Source organism: Antedon bifida, chromosome 3 (genome assembly GCF_963402885.1).
Source record: "Antedon bifida chromosome 3, ecAntBifi1.1, whole genome shotgun sequence".
NCBI classification, from domain to species: Eukaryota; Metazoa; Echinodermata; class Crinoidea; order Comatulida; family Antedonidae; genus Antedon; species Antedon bifida.
In genome coordinates this window covers 10,593,625-10,612,449 of record NC_136228.1, presented here as the reverse complement: position 1 = coordinate 10,612,449, position 18,825 = coordinate 10,593,625, and the positions used below count along the sequence as shown (strand labels likewise).

General features: G+C 31.2%; 1 protein-coding gene across 1 annotated transcript; it reads right to left on the bottom strand.

Moving 5' to 3' along the window:
- Nucleotides 1-9,595: 9,595 nt before the first annotated feature.
- Nucleotides 9,596-13,740, bottom strand: LOC144837841 (G-protein coupled receptor 54-like). The gene is made up of 2 exons (XM_078693119.1): nucleotides 13,310-13,740; nucleotides 9,596-10,578 (listed from the first exon to the last, which is right to left on the bottom strand). Exons 1-2 carry the CDS (start codon nucleotides 13,714-13,716, stop codon nucleotides 9,852-9,854), a joined length of 1,134 nt encoding a protein of 377 aa, XP_078549245.1. The 5' UTR covers nucleotides 13,717-13,740; the 3' UTR covers nucleotides 9,596-9,851.
- Nucleotides 13,741-18,825: the final 5,085 nt, after the last annotated feature.

Here is an 18,825-nt window from a genome sequence, read left to right as displayed (position 1 = left end):
CTTTATGTGACAAAAAATGTGATGTGCCCATATATGGACATGATGATGTCATATCACTGCCATATTGGTCATATCACTACCATATTTGGGCACACCACACTTTTTTTGTCAAACTAGTTTGATAGTGTAGACAGAGCTTTAAAATTAGTTTTATTATACGTGGAAAATAGGCTGCTTCAAAGATAAACTGCATATTATAAACTACACTACACCATTTAAATCTCTCCAAAACCTTTTTTTTAAAATATTAATATTATGCATTATAAAGGTCTACTTTTATACATTTTAAATCCAGTATAATCTGTGATCAGAAAATCGATTTGCCGTCACAGGCGAACCAGATGGCGTATTAATATATTTATCGCCATCCCTTCCTTGCAAGACGATTTTCAAACGCCGGTTGATCTTTCTTTTTGTATTTTAATGTAAAAGCTTAACGTCATAAACACACACATATCTTCAGCTGTCATACATTTCTTATGAGGTAAGGTGTGATTGAAGTTCATTTTCTTGTAAATTGTCTACGTTTCTGTTTTGCTTTTTTTTTGCACAAACTTTAGTCCTACTTGTAGGCCTTGAGTCATCGGCATTTCTCAGCCGTTGTATGCTATTACCATAATAGTGTCGGTAGCATTACAGGAACGCTTAACTGACTCCATCATTAATTCAAAGCCGGACGTTTAGAATACTAATATAAATAACAGAGACCGTCCATTATTTTGAATGAGATTGTTATTGAAGAAATTTAAACAACACACCAGAGACCATTCCTTAAGGTGTATTTTAATAAGTCTCATCCTTTCGCAAACAGAAAGATGAGCTTCTAATATCACTTCAAATTATCGATATAATTACAGGATAATCTTTTAAATACTTTATTAAAAACTACTATCAGGGGCATACATAGGCCTATATTCAAAGTCGTAAATAACGATCGTTGTTTTTTGTTTGTTTTGTTTTTTTGTTTTTTGTTTTTTTTGGTAAGTTTAGTTTGGTCTGGATAAAAGATAGGTACGAGCTCAATATGAAATACACAAATATCTGTTGATAAAATGTGTATATACATACATGTGTTTTCTATCACTATGGGTATGTAAGTCAATAATAATGAAAATAAACCCATAAATAGAAATAACAATTGCGTTCATATTACTATAACAAAACCGTACCTTACCCAAACATACCACAACGAATGTTCATTTTCTATCAGAAAATAGGAAAGTACAGCAGAAATACAATAAAGTGTGTCATGTGTTCTGTTTTTCTATGAACATCACACCGTTAGGAGTGGAATTATACAATACAATGTCTAAAAGTGTTTTATAGATTATATATATTTTATCAAAATCACAATTATCGCATCATTTGATACATCGCATGTATGCAATTTAAATACATGTCTTGTGATTCGTACTATCCAAGTACCAACAGCAACAAAAACGTTTGATAATATACAAAGTATATTATTCTCACTGGTGGCGCTGTTCTTTGATATAGAGGGCGCTTTGCATAGAGACAGCATATATTCACATATGAGCAGGACATTTCACTCGTCTGCTCTGAGGCTTAGAAACAGTACAGTAACAGAAAGCTATCTTCAAGCCTAAACACGGTGTACCGATGAATGATTCGTAAAAGTACCAATATTAACACAAACTTGTCATTATCTCCAAAGTTTGTATGTAGAAGTATTTACTGGTGGCGCTCTTTTTCTATATAGAGGGCGTTTGTCCCATAGAGACAGCAGATGGCTCTGATAGATGATAGCTAGCGTTACAGAAGAAAAGTAAAACGGTGTACCGTACTTTGAGGCTAATTTATACCTCCATGTATCGTAGCAGAATTTTTTTAAAGATATTTTGTAGATAAAATGAAACAATAGACAATTTTATCTGATATAGAAAGCTTTGCTCTAATGTTAGTATAGGCCTAATAAAACAAATAAAAAACCACTTAAACATTTTTTTCTAACAAGCAAAACTAGGAGTCTATATTATTCATAAGAAAGGAAGAAAACAATAACATATAGGTAATAGGGTAGTATTAATTTGTTCTATTATAAATGTCATTTTACTTCATTTTCTGTTTATTTATTGAAAGCGAATAATGTAACTATGAATAGAATATTATATTTGTAACTTCTAAGTAGTGATAGTGTATATATAGCAAATATGTAATTTGTTTGAAGGTCATAGAAGTCATATCATATCTGTGAACTACCGGCAACACATAGTTCGCGGTATTATTGAAGTTTTCCGAATGATGAACATGTGTAGCAATGTCAACAAATTACTGAGTAATATTAAAGACCTTGAAGATATTTTGAAGATTAGAAACGTATTGTTTATTATATATATATATTTTTTCTATTTATTTGATTCCCGCTAGGGTTTAAAATATCTATGCTGTTCAACGGGGAAAGATGTTTTCTGGAGGCCTATCACTAGTATAATGCCAAGCTGTGTTTCTGTCTCTATTCCACAAATTCATAGGATAAAATACACCATCAAAATTACTAAAAAGTTATATAATTTGTGGTTCTATAAAAATGTGATTAAACTTATAGTTAGAGATATAACTATCAAGTATGAAAAAAAAACAACGTACGTACCTTTCCAGTATGCACATCTCTTATTATAACAATGTCTGGTGAACTTAACTTTGAGAGGAAGTGAATTTCATAATTGTATGGTAGAAATTATGTAGGATTGACATCTGTTAGAGTGTGTTATATTAAATCCTTAATCTCTGGGATTCAATGTTGAAAGATCATCCTCAATCTCTTTAATGAAGTAACTTCGTCACTTCTTTTAAAACGTCACATACCGCGCAATTGATGGAATACGAATCTCAATTAATCAACTTTGCAGTCAAATATGTAAGCTTAACACAACACACTTGACATTTGATGCTAAAAGTACTCCTTAGTAAAATACCTTTGCGTGTATCATATACTTAGAAAACCGGAAGTTATTTCTATAGGCCTACTTTAGACTAATTCACTGCCCAATACTTTTGAGTCATAAAGCCAGAAAGTAACGGTCTGACTCGGTTAATATGCATAATTTACATGCACTCGATATATTTGTCATTTACTTAGGCCAAGTATACTACCAATTTAAATCCTGTTTCTATAGGCTTTTGTTTAAATTGAGTTTCTTTAAAGTGGAAGTGATCATTATGGATAACCAATAACCTTAAACGATTTCGGAAGATTCGTATTTTCTGGACTTGTATTTATATAGAGGGCAGTTGAAAGGGCGTGATAAGACGAAGATATCGAAGTCTCATGCAGTGTCTTGATAAATCCCTTTTTAACTTTGTACATTTATATTAACTCTTCAGCATAGCACAATGTTTTTTTTTCAGTAACAGTTACTTCAAGATGTAGCGTACTGCTCACACCTTTCGTTTCTAACGTAGTTTAAATCTATTAATCTAAAGGCAAATTACTGAAAAATGACAATGCTGTGGGTATCAGTTGCTGGATCTCAATGGAGATACAAAAAAAAAAGCGACAAGCTAAATAAAAACGATAAAGTAAAACAGCCAGAAATGTTAGCAGAGCTTTCGGGCAACACTAGCCCTTCATCAGTGCAAGTGAAGGAATTTGGATAAAGTCATAGCATAAGAACTGGCAATAATTTAAATCTATTTATACATAGTTTAAAGCCGTTTTACATAGCTGAACAAAATTTGCAAGCCAACATGTGAGAGGTTATTAGTATAATCCTCATCCTATACAACAAATATCTTTCATATAAAATAGGTGTTGGAAATACTTTAATTGATACATATAAATTCGAACAAACATAATATTACATAAGGGTCACTTTAATGAGGATGCGGACACACATTTTAAACCAGTACAAATTTACTGTGAAATTACATAATTTGTGATAATACTTTATTACTTTGCATATATGCATGGTTAATATGCTATTGAATTTACCATTAGCCTATACGACATAGCTCAGCATCGCTACTAAATTACAACTTCATCGAGAGAAACATCCACCAATAGGAAAACATTATTACTTTGATATAATTAATCTGACGTAAGTTTTGATTGTTTGAACTGGAATTTTTAATGAAAATGTTGATCAACATTGTCAACGAATAAAATGTTATAGATTATTTAAATACACACGACTCGCTCCAATTCTGTACAGAGGGCGGCAAATATTGCAAAGGTTATATATATTGCTTGTATGTTATTGTAAAAGTGATGTGCGATGTATACTAGGTGTATACAAGACTTTTGCTCACTGAATGAAATTAGAAAAGTGATTTAGAATAAATTACAAAAGGGATAAGATTAAACCAGGGAAGAAAGTCTTTGCGAAATTTAAAATTGCGCATATAACATACATACACATAAATACAATGTAACCTAAATCTCAGCGAGCTAGGCATAAGTGAGGCCTAGCCAGAGAAAAATAAAATTGTAATGTCACTCTTCTCTGAATGTACCCACTAGATGACATTTCAAAAGTGATAAGATTGTACCAACTAGATTAGAAATTGCAAAATTGATATTCAAACTGGTTTCAACAGATGAAATTACAAAATAGTACGAAGACCGCGCTGATGAAGTTAGTTACAAAAATGATATATCATAAATTGTATTCTAATTTTTTTTTTTAAGTATTACAATATCAATATTATAGCTGTACAATATCAATATTATATCGGTACAATAATATCTGTTTATCTATTTCTTTAAAGAATCAATTTAACAGGCTTACTATATGCCTATTAAATATATTTAATAGGCATACAGACGAATTAATAACACCGAATTAACCGCGTAACTCTGGGTAGACAAGTTACAATTTAATAGCAGTTATTCGTGATGAAATGATGGCAGGATGGAATTAAATTGATTACGTTAGAGACCTAGAAACGTAGACACTTGAATACAGTAAGTGTCACTCGTTTAATTTTAATTTGTTTCATACAAAGCTCATCCCACTAAAATTATTTAACTTTTCAATCGATTTACTTTTACTAAAGGTCTCAATAAAGTCACCAGCTGCGTAAATCACTTTATTAAATCTTCTTAATGGTATACAACCTAAACATATATTTTATACATTAAACAAAAAGCACATGACAATTTCAGTTCAGCATGGAAAAGTGTTTTATAAATTAAGTTGGCGTTGGTGCAATCAAGTTTTTTGTTATTTATTAATAAAATAAATTAATAAAAATGCTATGATCAGGTGGCGGGTTTTCTTCTGGCTGGGATTCGAACCAACAACTTACCTAAACAACTACCTACAGTACGACGTCGAATGGTCTGGACAATTTTAGTTACATAATTTGAATCTCTGAATAAATTATTTAGCAATTTTGGTAAGTTTTCGTAACAGATAGCTGAGACTGAAACAGAAAATACCTAATGACAATGTCATGCGTTACAATTTATTTACTTTTATTTACATTTTCTCGGATAATTAATAATTTTTAGAACGTTGTTAGAACGTTGTTTAAAAGCATTGCATTTTCTAGTACTTGGACAGGTGTTTGGTCTATTGATAGAGGGCGCCAAAAACCTGTTTGTTGTACTTTTCAAAATACTGTACAGGTAAAAAACAAATATTGTTGTTTTTTGTTACTTTTTGTCTTTTGGACGTTAATAAATGTGGAAAAAAAAACAATCTCTTCTATTGGTCATTAATGATAAATAAAAGTTTACGAAGTTAAAAGATTGTGTGTCAAATGTATGCACACAAATATTTATGCAGAACTTGACATTTTGTTACAAAATCTCGTTAGAATTGAAGTGGGTATGCAACAACTTTAGCTCAATAAGACGTAAGCCGGTACGAATTGATTACGTCACGTAACGAATTTACGATATTCGTTGATAGTTTCTGTAAGTAAGGATAAACATGATTGGTGTGATTAAAGTGCACCATTAAGGTGAGTGAGGTTAAAACTAATTAGGCCTATTGTACAAGTAGGCAATAAAGCTAGGCTATGTAATGAATGTCGCTGCAGTATGTAATTTATTGGTATTTGTTGAATATTGTATCAACCAATAATACATGCGCGTAAAGGCCAATTTACAAAGACGAGCAGTATAATACAAATATAGAATCTATGTTATTCCTTAAGACCATTTATACAAAGCGCGGAGCGGACGGGCGATTTCCGCTGATGAAATACATACTCTACGTGGGACAAGCTACGTGGTTTTCTGCTTAGCGTTACCTCTCGTCTGTGTAAATTGGTCTTTACGCGCACACAATTTCATCTGAGTGCAAAACTCAAAACCAATACTATAATTATGTTTGGTTGTAGGACTGTGTTAGCTTAGGCCTATAGCATGATGTAATATTGGTTTGTGGTGACAGAACGAGGCTTGAGCTCAGACCCTGGAATTGGTACATTTATTGAACCAATATAAACAGTTTCCTAGCGAATGTTCTTATAACTCATAAATTAAGTTCTTCAACAAGTTTATGAATTATGTATGTTCAATAATTCCTAATGGTCTGGTTATTGTTGGCTAGTTACTGTATAACACTATTGAAAGCACATTTTCTAATCAAAATGATGATTATATAGTAAAGCGGTTCTAAATCTCTGAAGAAACGTGACTTGGTAACGTATTAACGTACCCTGTCCTATAGCCTATAGTGTACTTCAGCTCTTTCGTCATTAGAGTTGCCGCGATGTATACAGTTTCTCCAGTAATGTTACAGATGGTAGCCTGGCATCATTTTAGACGTTTAAAATTTTTTTCGTAGCGTATTGATTTTACAAATTGATTGAAAACACGGTTTATTGAAATAGTGTGCTTTTTGCAGCTTTAAAAAAACAATAAAACGGACACAATTCTGCAATAGTCAATATTCAATTTGCTTTGCTCTTTTTAGTTATTCAAGATACTGTGGCTAATATTGCATATACGGTTTTTAAATCTTTTCTCCCATCTACGAACAAATTATGTAATATGCTACTTTTAAATTGTAAAATGATAGGTTCGGACTACTTAGAGTAATCTATACAAGGATTTAACAACCTTTTTAGTTTAGCCTATTATTGTTATATTAGGGTAACTGTTATACAACGTGATTAATTAATGAAAACGTTGAACTATTGTGACTTGGTTGTTGATAATAAACATGGTTTCCGATCAACTTTTAAAGCAGTTGAAGACGTTTAATGTATCCGTTGTCTATGGTGTTGCATGCCTGGCCTTAGCAGAACACTTTATGATTGTGATTTTAGCCGCAATTACCTTTCAAAAATCGAATGATGAAAGATCGTGTTTACCAATTAACAGACGTTCACAAATTCATCTACTGTATTTATGTCGTAAAAAGAAAAATCAAATTGGTTAAAACTGCTTGAAGGTAGTATTCATTTTAGGTCTATAAGCCATTTAAATTGTTTACTGTTTTAAATTTATGTATATATATTTTCTGGGTCTATCGTATGCCCGTGCATCTTTCAACCGTATCCAACCATTTTCATTTCAGATTTATGAACTTTCTATAGAGGATTTGTAACTTTAAGGTTAAGAGCTATAAAAATCGATAGGAAACGTGACTCGATGCTTGTTGTTTATGAACAGAATACATTCGTAGTGTGATGGGTTATATGTGACGTCAATATTGTTTTGATTTATGTGTGTGGTGTATAACATCAAATGGTGAGTGATAGTAACTAACAGCCAGTAATGTTTTTTTGACACATTAGTTTGAACACTGGTTTAACTAAAAATGTCTGCTTTCTTATGACGAGTGTGCACCTGTGCAGCTGTCAGCGATGGAAAATTCCAAAGTCATGTACTCAATAAATTAGTGCCCACGAGAGAACAATCCAGTCAGTGCATAGCAATGATTGTCATAACTACATATGACGTTACGTCATTATACGAATAATTAAAGATGTATTGTCCTCTGAAAATAATTTAAACATTTTGTTGTTGTTGAATATGCCATTTTAATGTCACATAACAGTTATCCACTTTGACCAAAAATTGGGTCTAAAAAATATTTATTTACCTGAAAAAATGGTAATTTAAAGATGTATTGTCCCCCAAAAACATAAAAAATAAAGATTAATTAAATCAGACTTTGAATATGTTATTACGTAGTTTTAATAAAGTTAATCACTTTCGTAGAAAAAAAACCGGAAAAAATAATGTTTTCACTTATAAAATGACAAAATAAATGGTTAAATTCAACCAAAAACCCATTGGCTGGCAGCCAATTTGACCATTTGTTTCTTTAAATTACAGTTTTTTCAGGTAAATACATTTTTTTTCGATCCAATTTTTGATCAAAGTGATAACTATTATGTTACATTAAAATGGCATATTCAACAACAAATTTGTTAAGAATTATTTTTTCAGGGGGACAATACATCTTTAAAGTAAAAAATGGTCAAATTGACTTCCAGCCAATGGATTTTTGATTGAATTTAACCGATTTATTATGTTATTTTATAAGTGACAACATTATTTGTTGGGGTTTTTTTTCTCGGAAGTGATTAGGCCTTACTTTATTAAAACTGCAAATTGACCTATTTAAAGTCTGATTTATTAATCTTTATTTTTCATGTTTTTTAGGTACAATACATCTTTAATGTACCTATGTGTGATGACGAGCTCGGAGAAAAAAAAACCCAAGTTATTAAAGATAGAATACACTGAAGATGAGCATGCTTAATTTTCACTTCTGACAGGATGTACAGTCGAGCAATTATTTAGATAAATTTCTCCATGATGGGCGAATTTCGCGCAAATTTCTCATTGTATGCGGGCGACGATTGTACGTATATGGTCCGTGGGAGATCGTTATACAATGAGAAGTGTTCTGGACATTCGGCTTGCCATACATCACCAAAACTATGCTTGTACGCACGACTTCCACGAGAAAAGCGAGTTAACCTCTAGGCCTAATAGGTTTTTGTCGAAAATGGGCACTGATTACATCACTTAAACAAACTGATCATGTTTTTTTACATTACAATTTACTCATGCATCAAAGGTTGATTAACAAAATAATTAAACATTGTGCAAAAACACGTCTACTTTAAATATAATTAATATAGACCTATATATATATATTAAACGATTACTTGTAATGTGGAAAACTCTGTTAATAGGCATATTCAACTATATAATATCGACATAATAGTTATTATAAATGTTCTAAATAATTATAGATCTTTTATATAATAATTTTAATGTGAAAATAATAAATAATATTATTCACTTATACAATTATTATAGGCATATATTAGACGATTAGGGCCTACTTGTAATGTGGACAATTCTGTTAAATAGGCCTATTCAACTATATAATATCGACATAATAATTATTAAAAATGTTCTAAATAATTATAGATCTTTTATATAATAATTTTAATGTAGTTTTAATATTATTTACTTAAACAATTATAGACATATATTATAAATATTCTAAATAAATATTCTAATATACAATAATATAATTCATTTTTACATAATAGATTCTGTGATGGCGAACTTTCCAGTAATGTTCTTTAAAGTAGGATTCGATTTTCCAATGCTAACTTGTCAGAACTTCTTAAGGTCCATTAGCCTACGTGATGCAAGTGCCAATGATTTATGTATGCGAAATAAATATATCTTCTACTTCATAATTTAATATTTTTACACAATAGATGCCATGATGACGATCTTCAAACTAGGATTCGATTTTCCAACCTTCTTCAGCTGCTCCATTTAGCCTACATCTGATGAGTGTCAATTTTCCCGTGTACGTGAGGTGAGTACCAACTATTTACTGTACTGTATGTGGAATAGTTTATCGAATGAACCTGAGTCATTACACTACATTAAATATGTTTTACACAATAGATTCTCTGATGGCCAACTTTCCACTGACGTTCTTCAAACTAGCATTCGATTTTCCAACCTTTGTCAATGCTAAATTGCCAGAACTTCTTGAGCTCCGTGTGCGTGAGGTGAGTGTTAATGATTTCTGTACTCGAGATAGTTTATCGTCTGGGTCAGGAGCGAACTGGACATTGCGATTGTGTTCGCTGTCAAATAGCGTATAGAAGGCACATTTGAATGATCTTCTAAAGTTAATACTAACAAATGCGTAAACAAAAGGATCGATGCAACTGTTACAAACTGCTAACATTCGTGCAAAAATATTCAGGTAGGAAACCGTTTGTGAAACTGGTAGAGGATGAAAGTTTTCTAGAAGTGTCAATACATGGAATGGCAGCCAGCAGACGGCAAAGCATAGTACGACTAGCATTATCATTGTAGATATTTTTCTACGCTGTGTAACATATTTTGGGTGGTTGATACGATATGTGCTACCTTCGGTTGTCGTGTGCCAGAGTTTGCAGCCTATAACTGTATAACATACACTGTTTATAACTACTGGTATAATGTAGAATAATACGAACAAACAACAGTAGAAAATACGTCTTTCGGTAAGTGATGGCCATAGTTCGACGCACTGTCCAAACAGTGAGCTAGTGTAAAAGATGCATGCTGTCTGCGACGCACAACCCATTATCCAGATCATCATTATCATAAATCCCGTACCTTTTAATGTCCTAGAATGAATAGAAATTAAACCAAAGTTTAATCATAAAAAACGTCATAAAATCGGTATTTGTTACGATTTGTTTATTGTACAAATAGCGGACAATGGTTTAAATACATATATCAACAGAAATTACAAAAGTTAAACACAACATTTCTACGCAGATATATTTTCAAATTAAGTTTTTTTTTATTGTAAATGAGAAAAATCTTATTCATAAAAAATAGACAACCTTAGGGCATAGGTCTAATAATGGTATTGTGAATCTTCAATTCATTATAATGTTCGCAGCATATTTCCAAAATAGAATAATATATTTATTGTAAACTTTAATAAGCAACTGATATTCATAGAAATATTCGAGCATGAATACAATAATTTATTATGCTAAATCATTATAATCTATAGGTTCCTTTTTTTGTTCATCTAATTTCAAAACATATACAAAAAGACAAGATAACAGAAAAGAAGAAATTTTTAAAAAAAAGTGATTATTGTTGATAATTAAAATTGCAAAATTATAACACATACCCATAAATTAAATATTTTCAGTTCTCAAATAATCTTTTGTATTTTTGGTAAGTGTAAAGTAAATGATTAAAAACTTTACTATAGGTTCTGAAAATAATATAATTGTGTTTACCAATATTATTATTTAAAACAGTAGGCCTACATTCCTAATAAGGAGAATCTCCTAATAAAGGAACATCTTCACGTGAAACTGTATATTTAACACTGGGTCCTAAATGTTTCCACATAGGCTGTAGATCGTTTTTATTATTTTGATTTATCTTCGAAATAAAGATGTACGGGTACACCTAATACTTTAGGAACAGAAACAAATCAGTATACGGTAATCAATTAAGAACAGGTTTGTTATATAATTATACAATTATGCAACGTATCTAATGATTAATTACCAAATTGAATTGATTACGTAGGCTTTTCGATACATATGTGCCAAAATGTTTCTAATATTAAGTCATAAATCCGTCTGGAATCCAAACTAATTACGAGTATTTACCGTAATTACCAGAATTCAAGTAGGCTAATCATTATATAGGAATATTTGGTAATACAGCATCTCATTTTTATCACATACGGTGCCTGTATCATGAAGGTTAGGTTATGGTATATGATACTTCTAGGAGATGTGAAACACATATTGTGAAATATTCCTGTGATACTGGAGAAATCTAGATATATATTATTATTATACCGAGAATCGGGTGCCGTAACGGTAATGAATCTTAAATGAGACTTTACAAGATTTTACTTGGTTCAAGTTGAAATTTAATTTAGAGCTTATCAAGTTGTTTGGAATTGCATGAGCTTGTTAATTGTACGTTGATTTATACGTTTATCTCTCGACGACCTGGACAAGTAAAGTTTAATTAGCAATGGCATTGTCGCGTATGTATGTTACGTCAGGGCTTTACCAGAAGCGGGTTAGTTTAGGCACTACATGAACTATGCTCATGGGGAGAATATTTGAGTGAAAATTTATTAGAGGACATTGTAATTTGCTTGCGAGTATGACATCAATCTTTTGCCTTTATGTTGTTCACATCATCGTATAAATGTTATGTCCATTACATGCCTTACGATATTGATTCTCACTCGTAATGTTGGTGGTATTATACATGATAAATGTTATTGTTGTTATAGTGACCTCCGTTCCTTAGAGATGTTTGGTTCGAATTATTATTGTATTGTTGGAAAGTTTGGTGGGGGTGGGGGTGAGGGTGATGGTTATGGGAGATTAACCGAATACGATATACCAATTATTTATTACAAATTGATACAATACATACCATTAATTTTATTTGCATAAATTGCGTGGGAAATTAATTTTTCAAATTTATTACTATTATTTTTATTGTTTCTTTCAAAATGAATTAGGCATACGGAACATGACATTTTCTGATTAATTAAAAAGAGATGGAGACTTTGTTAATTTTGTTTGTAGGTTAGGCCCTAGGGCTACTTAGCCACCCAAAGAGAGATGGAGGGATATTCATATATCTATCTCTTGTCTGGGCCAGTTTCCATATTATACTTTCTCACGTATTATCATATATTAGTTGTGCCATCCTCTTACTTACATACGATCGAAAGTCTAGCATTAGTTTACCGGGTTAAAGAGAGATGGGGATTTTGTTTGTAGGCCCTAATTCTACTTAGCACCCAAAGAGAGATGGAAGGATCTCTTGTCTGGGCCAGTTTCAATATTATTATTCCTTACGTGTTTTTACATACTATGAATTTTGTATATTCAAATTACAGTATATGAATTACATACCAGATAGTTGGATGATTTTATTTGTCCATGAATGAATGAATGATTGGGCATGATAACTAAATGGAGGTGGTTTATGTACAGTAATAAAAGAACGTACAAATAATACAAATGCAATACTACTGTACTGTATTAACGTGATAAAAACAAACAAATGTTAAATAATATGTATGAGTAGTTGGAGGTACCATGATAACAAGCGAATATTAACACACACAAATACTGTAAGAGAAAAATAGATAAAAATGTAAGCCAGAAAACGGTGAATTTAGTTTATAATAAATCATCAAGAATGCAAGCGTTCTTCGTCAATAAGTGACACCACAGAAAGACATTTCCGCACAAATATTGATATTAATGGTACGACGTTTAGAGTACGCGCGCGTCAAATTAGTGTCACCAATAATTTGTTTATTGATAAATGTTAAAATAAATGACTTACCTGTAAGCCCGCGATTTTACAGGATAGACAACAGCATACACTCTATCAACAGCAAGCATGGTTAACGTTAACACAGTAACAGCATAGTTAGTTTGATACAGAAAAGTTTGCAATTTGCACAAGATTGTTCCGTATTGAAAATCAGCCTCAACATACCAAGCGATTGATATCGGAGTAGCAAACGTGATGAATAAAACATCAGTTATCGCGAGATTAAACACGTATATATTGGTAACGGTTTTCATTTGTCCGTTTCGAATGATCACGTAAATGACGAGTGCGTTGGCAGGAATGCCGATGACGAAAACGACTGTTGCCAAAAATATAGGAAAAGCCCGGTGTATGGCGTTTAGCGAGACATCGGTGTAATTGCTTGGGTACTCGTCATGAGAATAGAATTCGTCCATATTGTTGTGTCTCGGTTGCAGCAATAATTTAGTATTCCGTTGCGTGTCTTGTGTAGCTTTAAACGAGCAATGGAGATTATATGTTATCTCAAGGGGATTATTATTCGTATGTATTCTTAGACACTGAATCGGTCATAATGTGGCCAGGTTGTTACTGCTAGGTTAATTCTTGGACAACGTACGGTCAGTTATACAGTGATGTGCTACAGGTAGAATGGCACAAAACAATGATCTTGATAACCTGAGACCAACACATGTCTTCTTTGCCGTTTGAATACCCATTATAGTGAAAAACAGAGTCATTCATCTCAATTCCAAATCACTCGTAGCAAGAAATTTCATCATTCCGCCCTATAAATAGTCGTTAATAAAAATGCAGTTAGTAACATGATGAAGCTATCTTTCCAAACTAAAATAATAACCACTGCTTATATCAAATCATCAGTCGCATGAAAAAAGGAAACAGAATAATACCTCTTCGTGACAACAAATATATTGTTGAGAAATTTGTTATTTCGATTATAAAAGTTTATGCATAGGTCAAATTTTGTTCAATACATGTACGTATTTTTTTTCATGGCATTAGTTTGTAATGCATTCCTGGCACTCCATACGCAGAAACCTCTTAAAAGGCTCTTCTTGATTCTTTATATTCATAGTTATATAAACTATTATATAATTACTTTTGTAAATTATCATTTTGCATGGTTTTATTTCTGTTTTTGGTTGAATACTTCTAATGTTGCATCGAAACCATAATGAATACTAGGCCTATTTCTCAATTTAAATTCCTTGCATAACTTCCGAAGAAACATTGTTTGGCTTATAACTTCCAAAGAAACATTCTTCTCATTAGGGCGTAAGGAAGCCTCACATTATTTTGACATTTGAATGCTTTTAATAGATCCGAGGCTTCACCACAAACTGATTAGCTTGATTAAAAATAAGCAATACCACCACTAAATAATGTGTCTAATAAAACTCATAGTTATAAGCATAGAAGTAGGTTGAATTTAGATAATCTGTTTTAAAATTATCTAACTTCAAAGTATTAAAGATGTATTGTTCCCCTGAAAAAGTTTTTTTTTCTACGGAAGTGATTAACTTTGTTAAAAATATAAAATGGTCTATTTAAAGTCTGATTTTATTAATCTTCATTTTTCATGTTTTTTGAGGACAATACATCTTTAAGTTGAAATACAAATACAAAACTCAAGAAATAAACAATCCCGATCAATCACCCAGATCACTCAGTTGCACTGAATAAATTCTCGCTTATTTTGTTTTTATTTTCCTCCATTCTGACGTCACCGACGATTTACCTTAAAATGTATTTTTTAGTGAGTGTTGACTTTTAAATACATATTTCAGAAAATTTTACTTTTAAATTTTCTGCATTTTAAAATTTTAAAGTACATTTTTATTTTATTTTTCTTAAAAGTTTCCGTTGAATGAAATTATACTTTCAAAGGCTTTGTGTTGTGTATCATCGATATTTTATTCTCAAAATTCCACTTTACAACGGGAAATGATAAACATTAACCATTCTGTCTATTTGTAAGACTTCAATAAATGCTAGTTTCAGACATGATGGTTGTGATTGACATTCTGTATCCATTATGTTATATTAACTATAAAAAAAAATCTAACGCTCAGAAATCATAGGCAAGTATTTGCAGACAGCGACAGAGGGCGCATTGTTTATTACTTCTGCCCACATTAAAGATACAAATAACTCGAGATTTTAATTAGGTTTTGTGACCTCACCAATATATCGATTTTCATTAAAAAAAAAAAACAGTAGGCATGATCTGTTGGTATATAGATATTTGTGGAAGTTATCGTGCTACACATTCTTGAACAACATACAAACCAAGTTAATGTGTTACACGGTATCCTTGATTTATTTACCAAGCTGCCTTTAATTGTTGTGATAGAAGCTTCTGGCCTAATGTCAGAAAAAGAAAGTCCACGTAATATTAATTTTATTCCATTCATTACACTTATTATAATACTGTAGCCCTTTAAATTAACACCAGCCATGGTTCTTTTTATAATTATTCTCAATAATATAAGTAAAATCTTTTCTCTTACGAAAATGAATAACTTTATTTAAACTGCAAAATGTCCTATCTACCTTAATTTGTCTTTTATTTTTGGGGAGATAATACCGTACATCTTTAAAGTACTACATTATTTCATACATATACCATGTTGTATAATACAATACAAACGTTTTTGTCGTGATAGAAATTAAAAATTCAGTAAACGTTTCCTTTAGTTTTTCCTCAATTTAGAGTGTCTTAAAAGCTTAGATATAAATGTTTTCCAACAACCTTTACATAATATTTATAAAACTCAGAACCTGAAGTGTAAATGTAAGCAAAAATAAATTTCTATGACGTAATATCTAAGCTTGTGTACCAGTGTTTTGAATTGTTATTCAAGTGAAGATGCATTAAGTTATTATCGATATAAGAGGGTGACTGTGACAATTCTAGTTAACGTTAAACGACGTGTAAACTCAAAACCGCACAGCACAGGTTCACGTCACTCAAGCCTTTCTTAGTCTATGGATGTATTAAAACTGAAGGTTCAAAGGTCACTTGCATCTTGTGAAAGGAGATTATCTGGAAATTTGACGAGAAATATTAATAATTTGGATGACTATAGTTTAAAAAACAATTAAATAACTGTTACTAACAGTATAAATGCCAATGATTATGAGTTTATCATAGAAATGTGCGCTATTCAAAGTCTTGATGTCATTGTATTTTATTTATTCATTTACTATTTATTTCATATTAGAAATATGCGTGCATAAAAATACCTGTGACAAGCAGTACAGTATTGTTATTCAAGCGGGCACAATGCAGAGATATTATATTATAGCTGTAATAAAACTGGTTAGGATTATACTATGCGGATTAAAACAATAAAATACAAGTTATCTTCAACGTCTGAAAAAAAAAAAAGAATCAAACGCGACTGTTGCCGTGCTAGTATCGAATACAAATTAACTGAAACAACTTACCTTTTTTCAGAATTTTAAGGACAATATTTTTAATACAAAATGGATACAATTAGAAACATTTATAAATCAAATATGAAATTGTTAGAATATTAGAATATTTTATATGAACCTTTATTTAATTTATAAGGAGATGGATATCTATGTTGTTTTTGTTTGATTTTAATTTTATTATGTTTTACTTTGTAATGTCTTATATGATGAAATAAAAAAAAACTAAAAAAAAAACTTAGCAGTTAAAATTCAACACAAGTCTTAAAACAAAACAATACTAAATAAATACAGTCATTTTTATCAAGATTGTCCAAATCAATTATAGTTGAGCCACTCTTTTTAAACACCCCTATTTAGCAGTCACCCATATTCCATGTATTTTTATACTTTTATAAATGTTGCCACTTTTTATTGTATATTATTATATATATTATTTTCATAACTTTTAAATATTGTCTGTACTTTGTTTTTATTGTTTTAAACATGATGATTTTCTGATTTTTATTTTTGTATAAATTAGACCAATAAAAGATTAATTGAATTGAATGAATTAACGAGGATAAATATAATGTGTGTTAACGCTACAGCCCCTAGACACCCCTATCAATGGAAAACGTTGTTGGTCTCAAAGGATTTCCATATACAGTAGATGTATATCCGTTTGTAAAATTTAAATAAAACTTAGCAATTGTTAATCAAATATCTTGATATTCAGTAACATGTTATGTGTTATTATAAAGAATATAAATAATATTAATTAGGTAATTATTACTGAATTTTAAACACCTGTTCTTTTCGTATTTTTATGGCTATTATTTTCATTATTATGATAATACATACCATAATAAACATATATAAATAAACGTGTTTTGGAATTTATTTGTAGTTAAATTCACAGCTTAAACTCATTTTTAATCATTCACTATTTTGTTGGCGATTAAAACGTACCGACGAATCTGTCCATTAACAGTGGCATATTTAGGTAAGTAGTATACACGTTGAATATTTTATTTAGAGTGAAATACACTCTTCCCTGATTAAACGCGTCAACTCTTATCTACATTTCGTAAGCATTATTAAACGTTTAATATTTTTGTTGAAGAGTTAAACGTACCGAATATATCATGCAGGCTCCATAACAAAATGATGGAGATCATGATATGATCTGATACCAGTGTGTGCGTGTATGTGTTTACCTTTTTTATTTCAACTTGTTTTTTCTAATGTGATGCAATTGCTTTTGTGACTATGTACGTACGTATCCGAAATAAAAGTAAAATGAATGAAAAGGCGTTATAATCTGTTTTTGTAGTTCTGTACTGTGTTCAATTTGTACGGTGCGTGGTTCAATGTGTACGGTGCGTGTTCAATGTGTACGTGTTCAATCTGTTACGTGTTCAATCTGTACGTGTTCAATCTGTACGTGTTCAATCTGTACGTGTTCACTCTATACGTGTACCTACTGTTTTGTAGAACGTTTAATAATTTGTTGCAGAGTTAATAAACGCGTTAAATCTGTATCTGCAGTTCGTTAATCCATTTTAGTCTATATTGTATGTATAATATATTGTTTTATTACTGTATTTTTCTATTTAAATATTAATTTGTTCCCGAATGTCCAGATGGGAGTGCCACCACTTCTATATTAGGAATTATCACTCTTTAATAATAGTTTTACCGTTTAGCTCATAGCAGGTACAGATGCCGGTAATTTAGAGATAGCATATCGTTGTGGTGGTTGCCATACGAAAATTCCACAGATTTATACGAAAAGTCAAATTAAACGCATGAAGTTCAAGTTACACCCAGTTGTCATTTTAAGTCAAAAGGAGGCCTAAGAGCCTAATCTAATGTGAATTTGTGCGTGGTTTTTTTTAACAAAAAAAAAAAACAAAATAAAAAACAAACAAACGGTACTGTAGTTTGTCCATGATTAGACTATAAAATTATTATTATTGTAAGCCCAACTTTGGCCAATGAGAAAAAAGATTCTAAATTTATTCATTGGGTGAAAACTTTCACCGAGTTGACCCCGGAAGTAAACAGTGACGTAAAAAATAATTATACGCGCTGCTGGCTGCTGC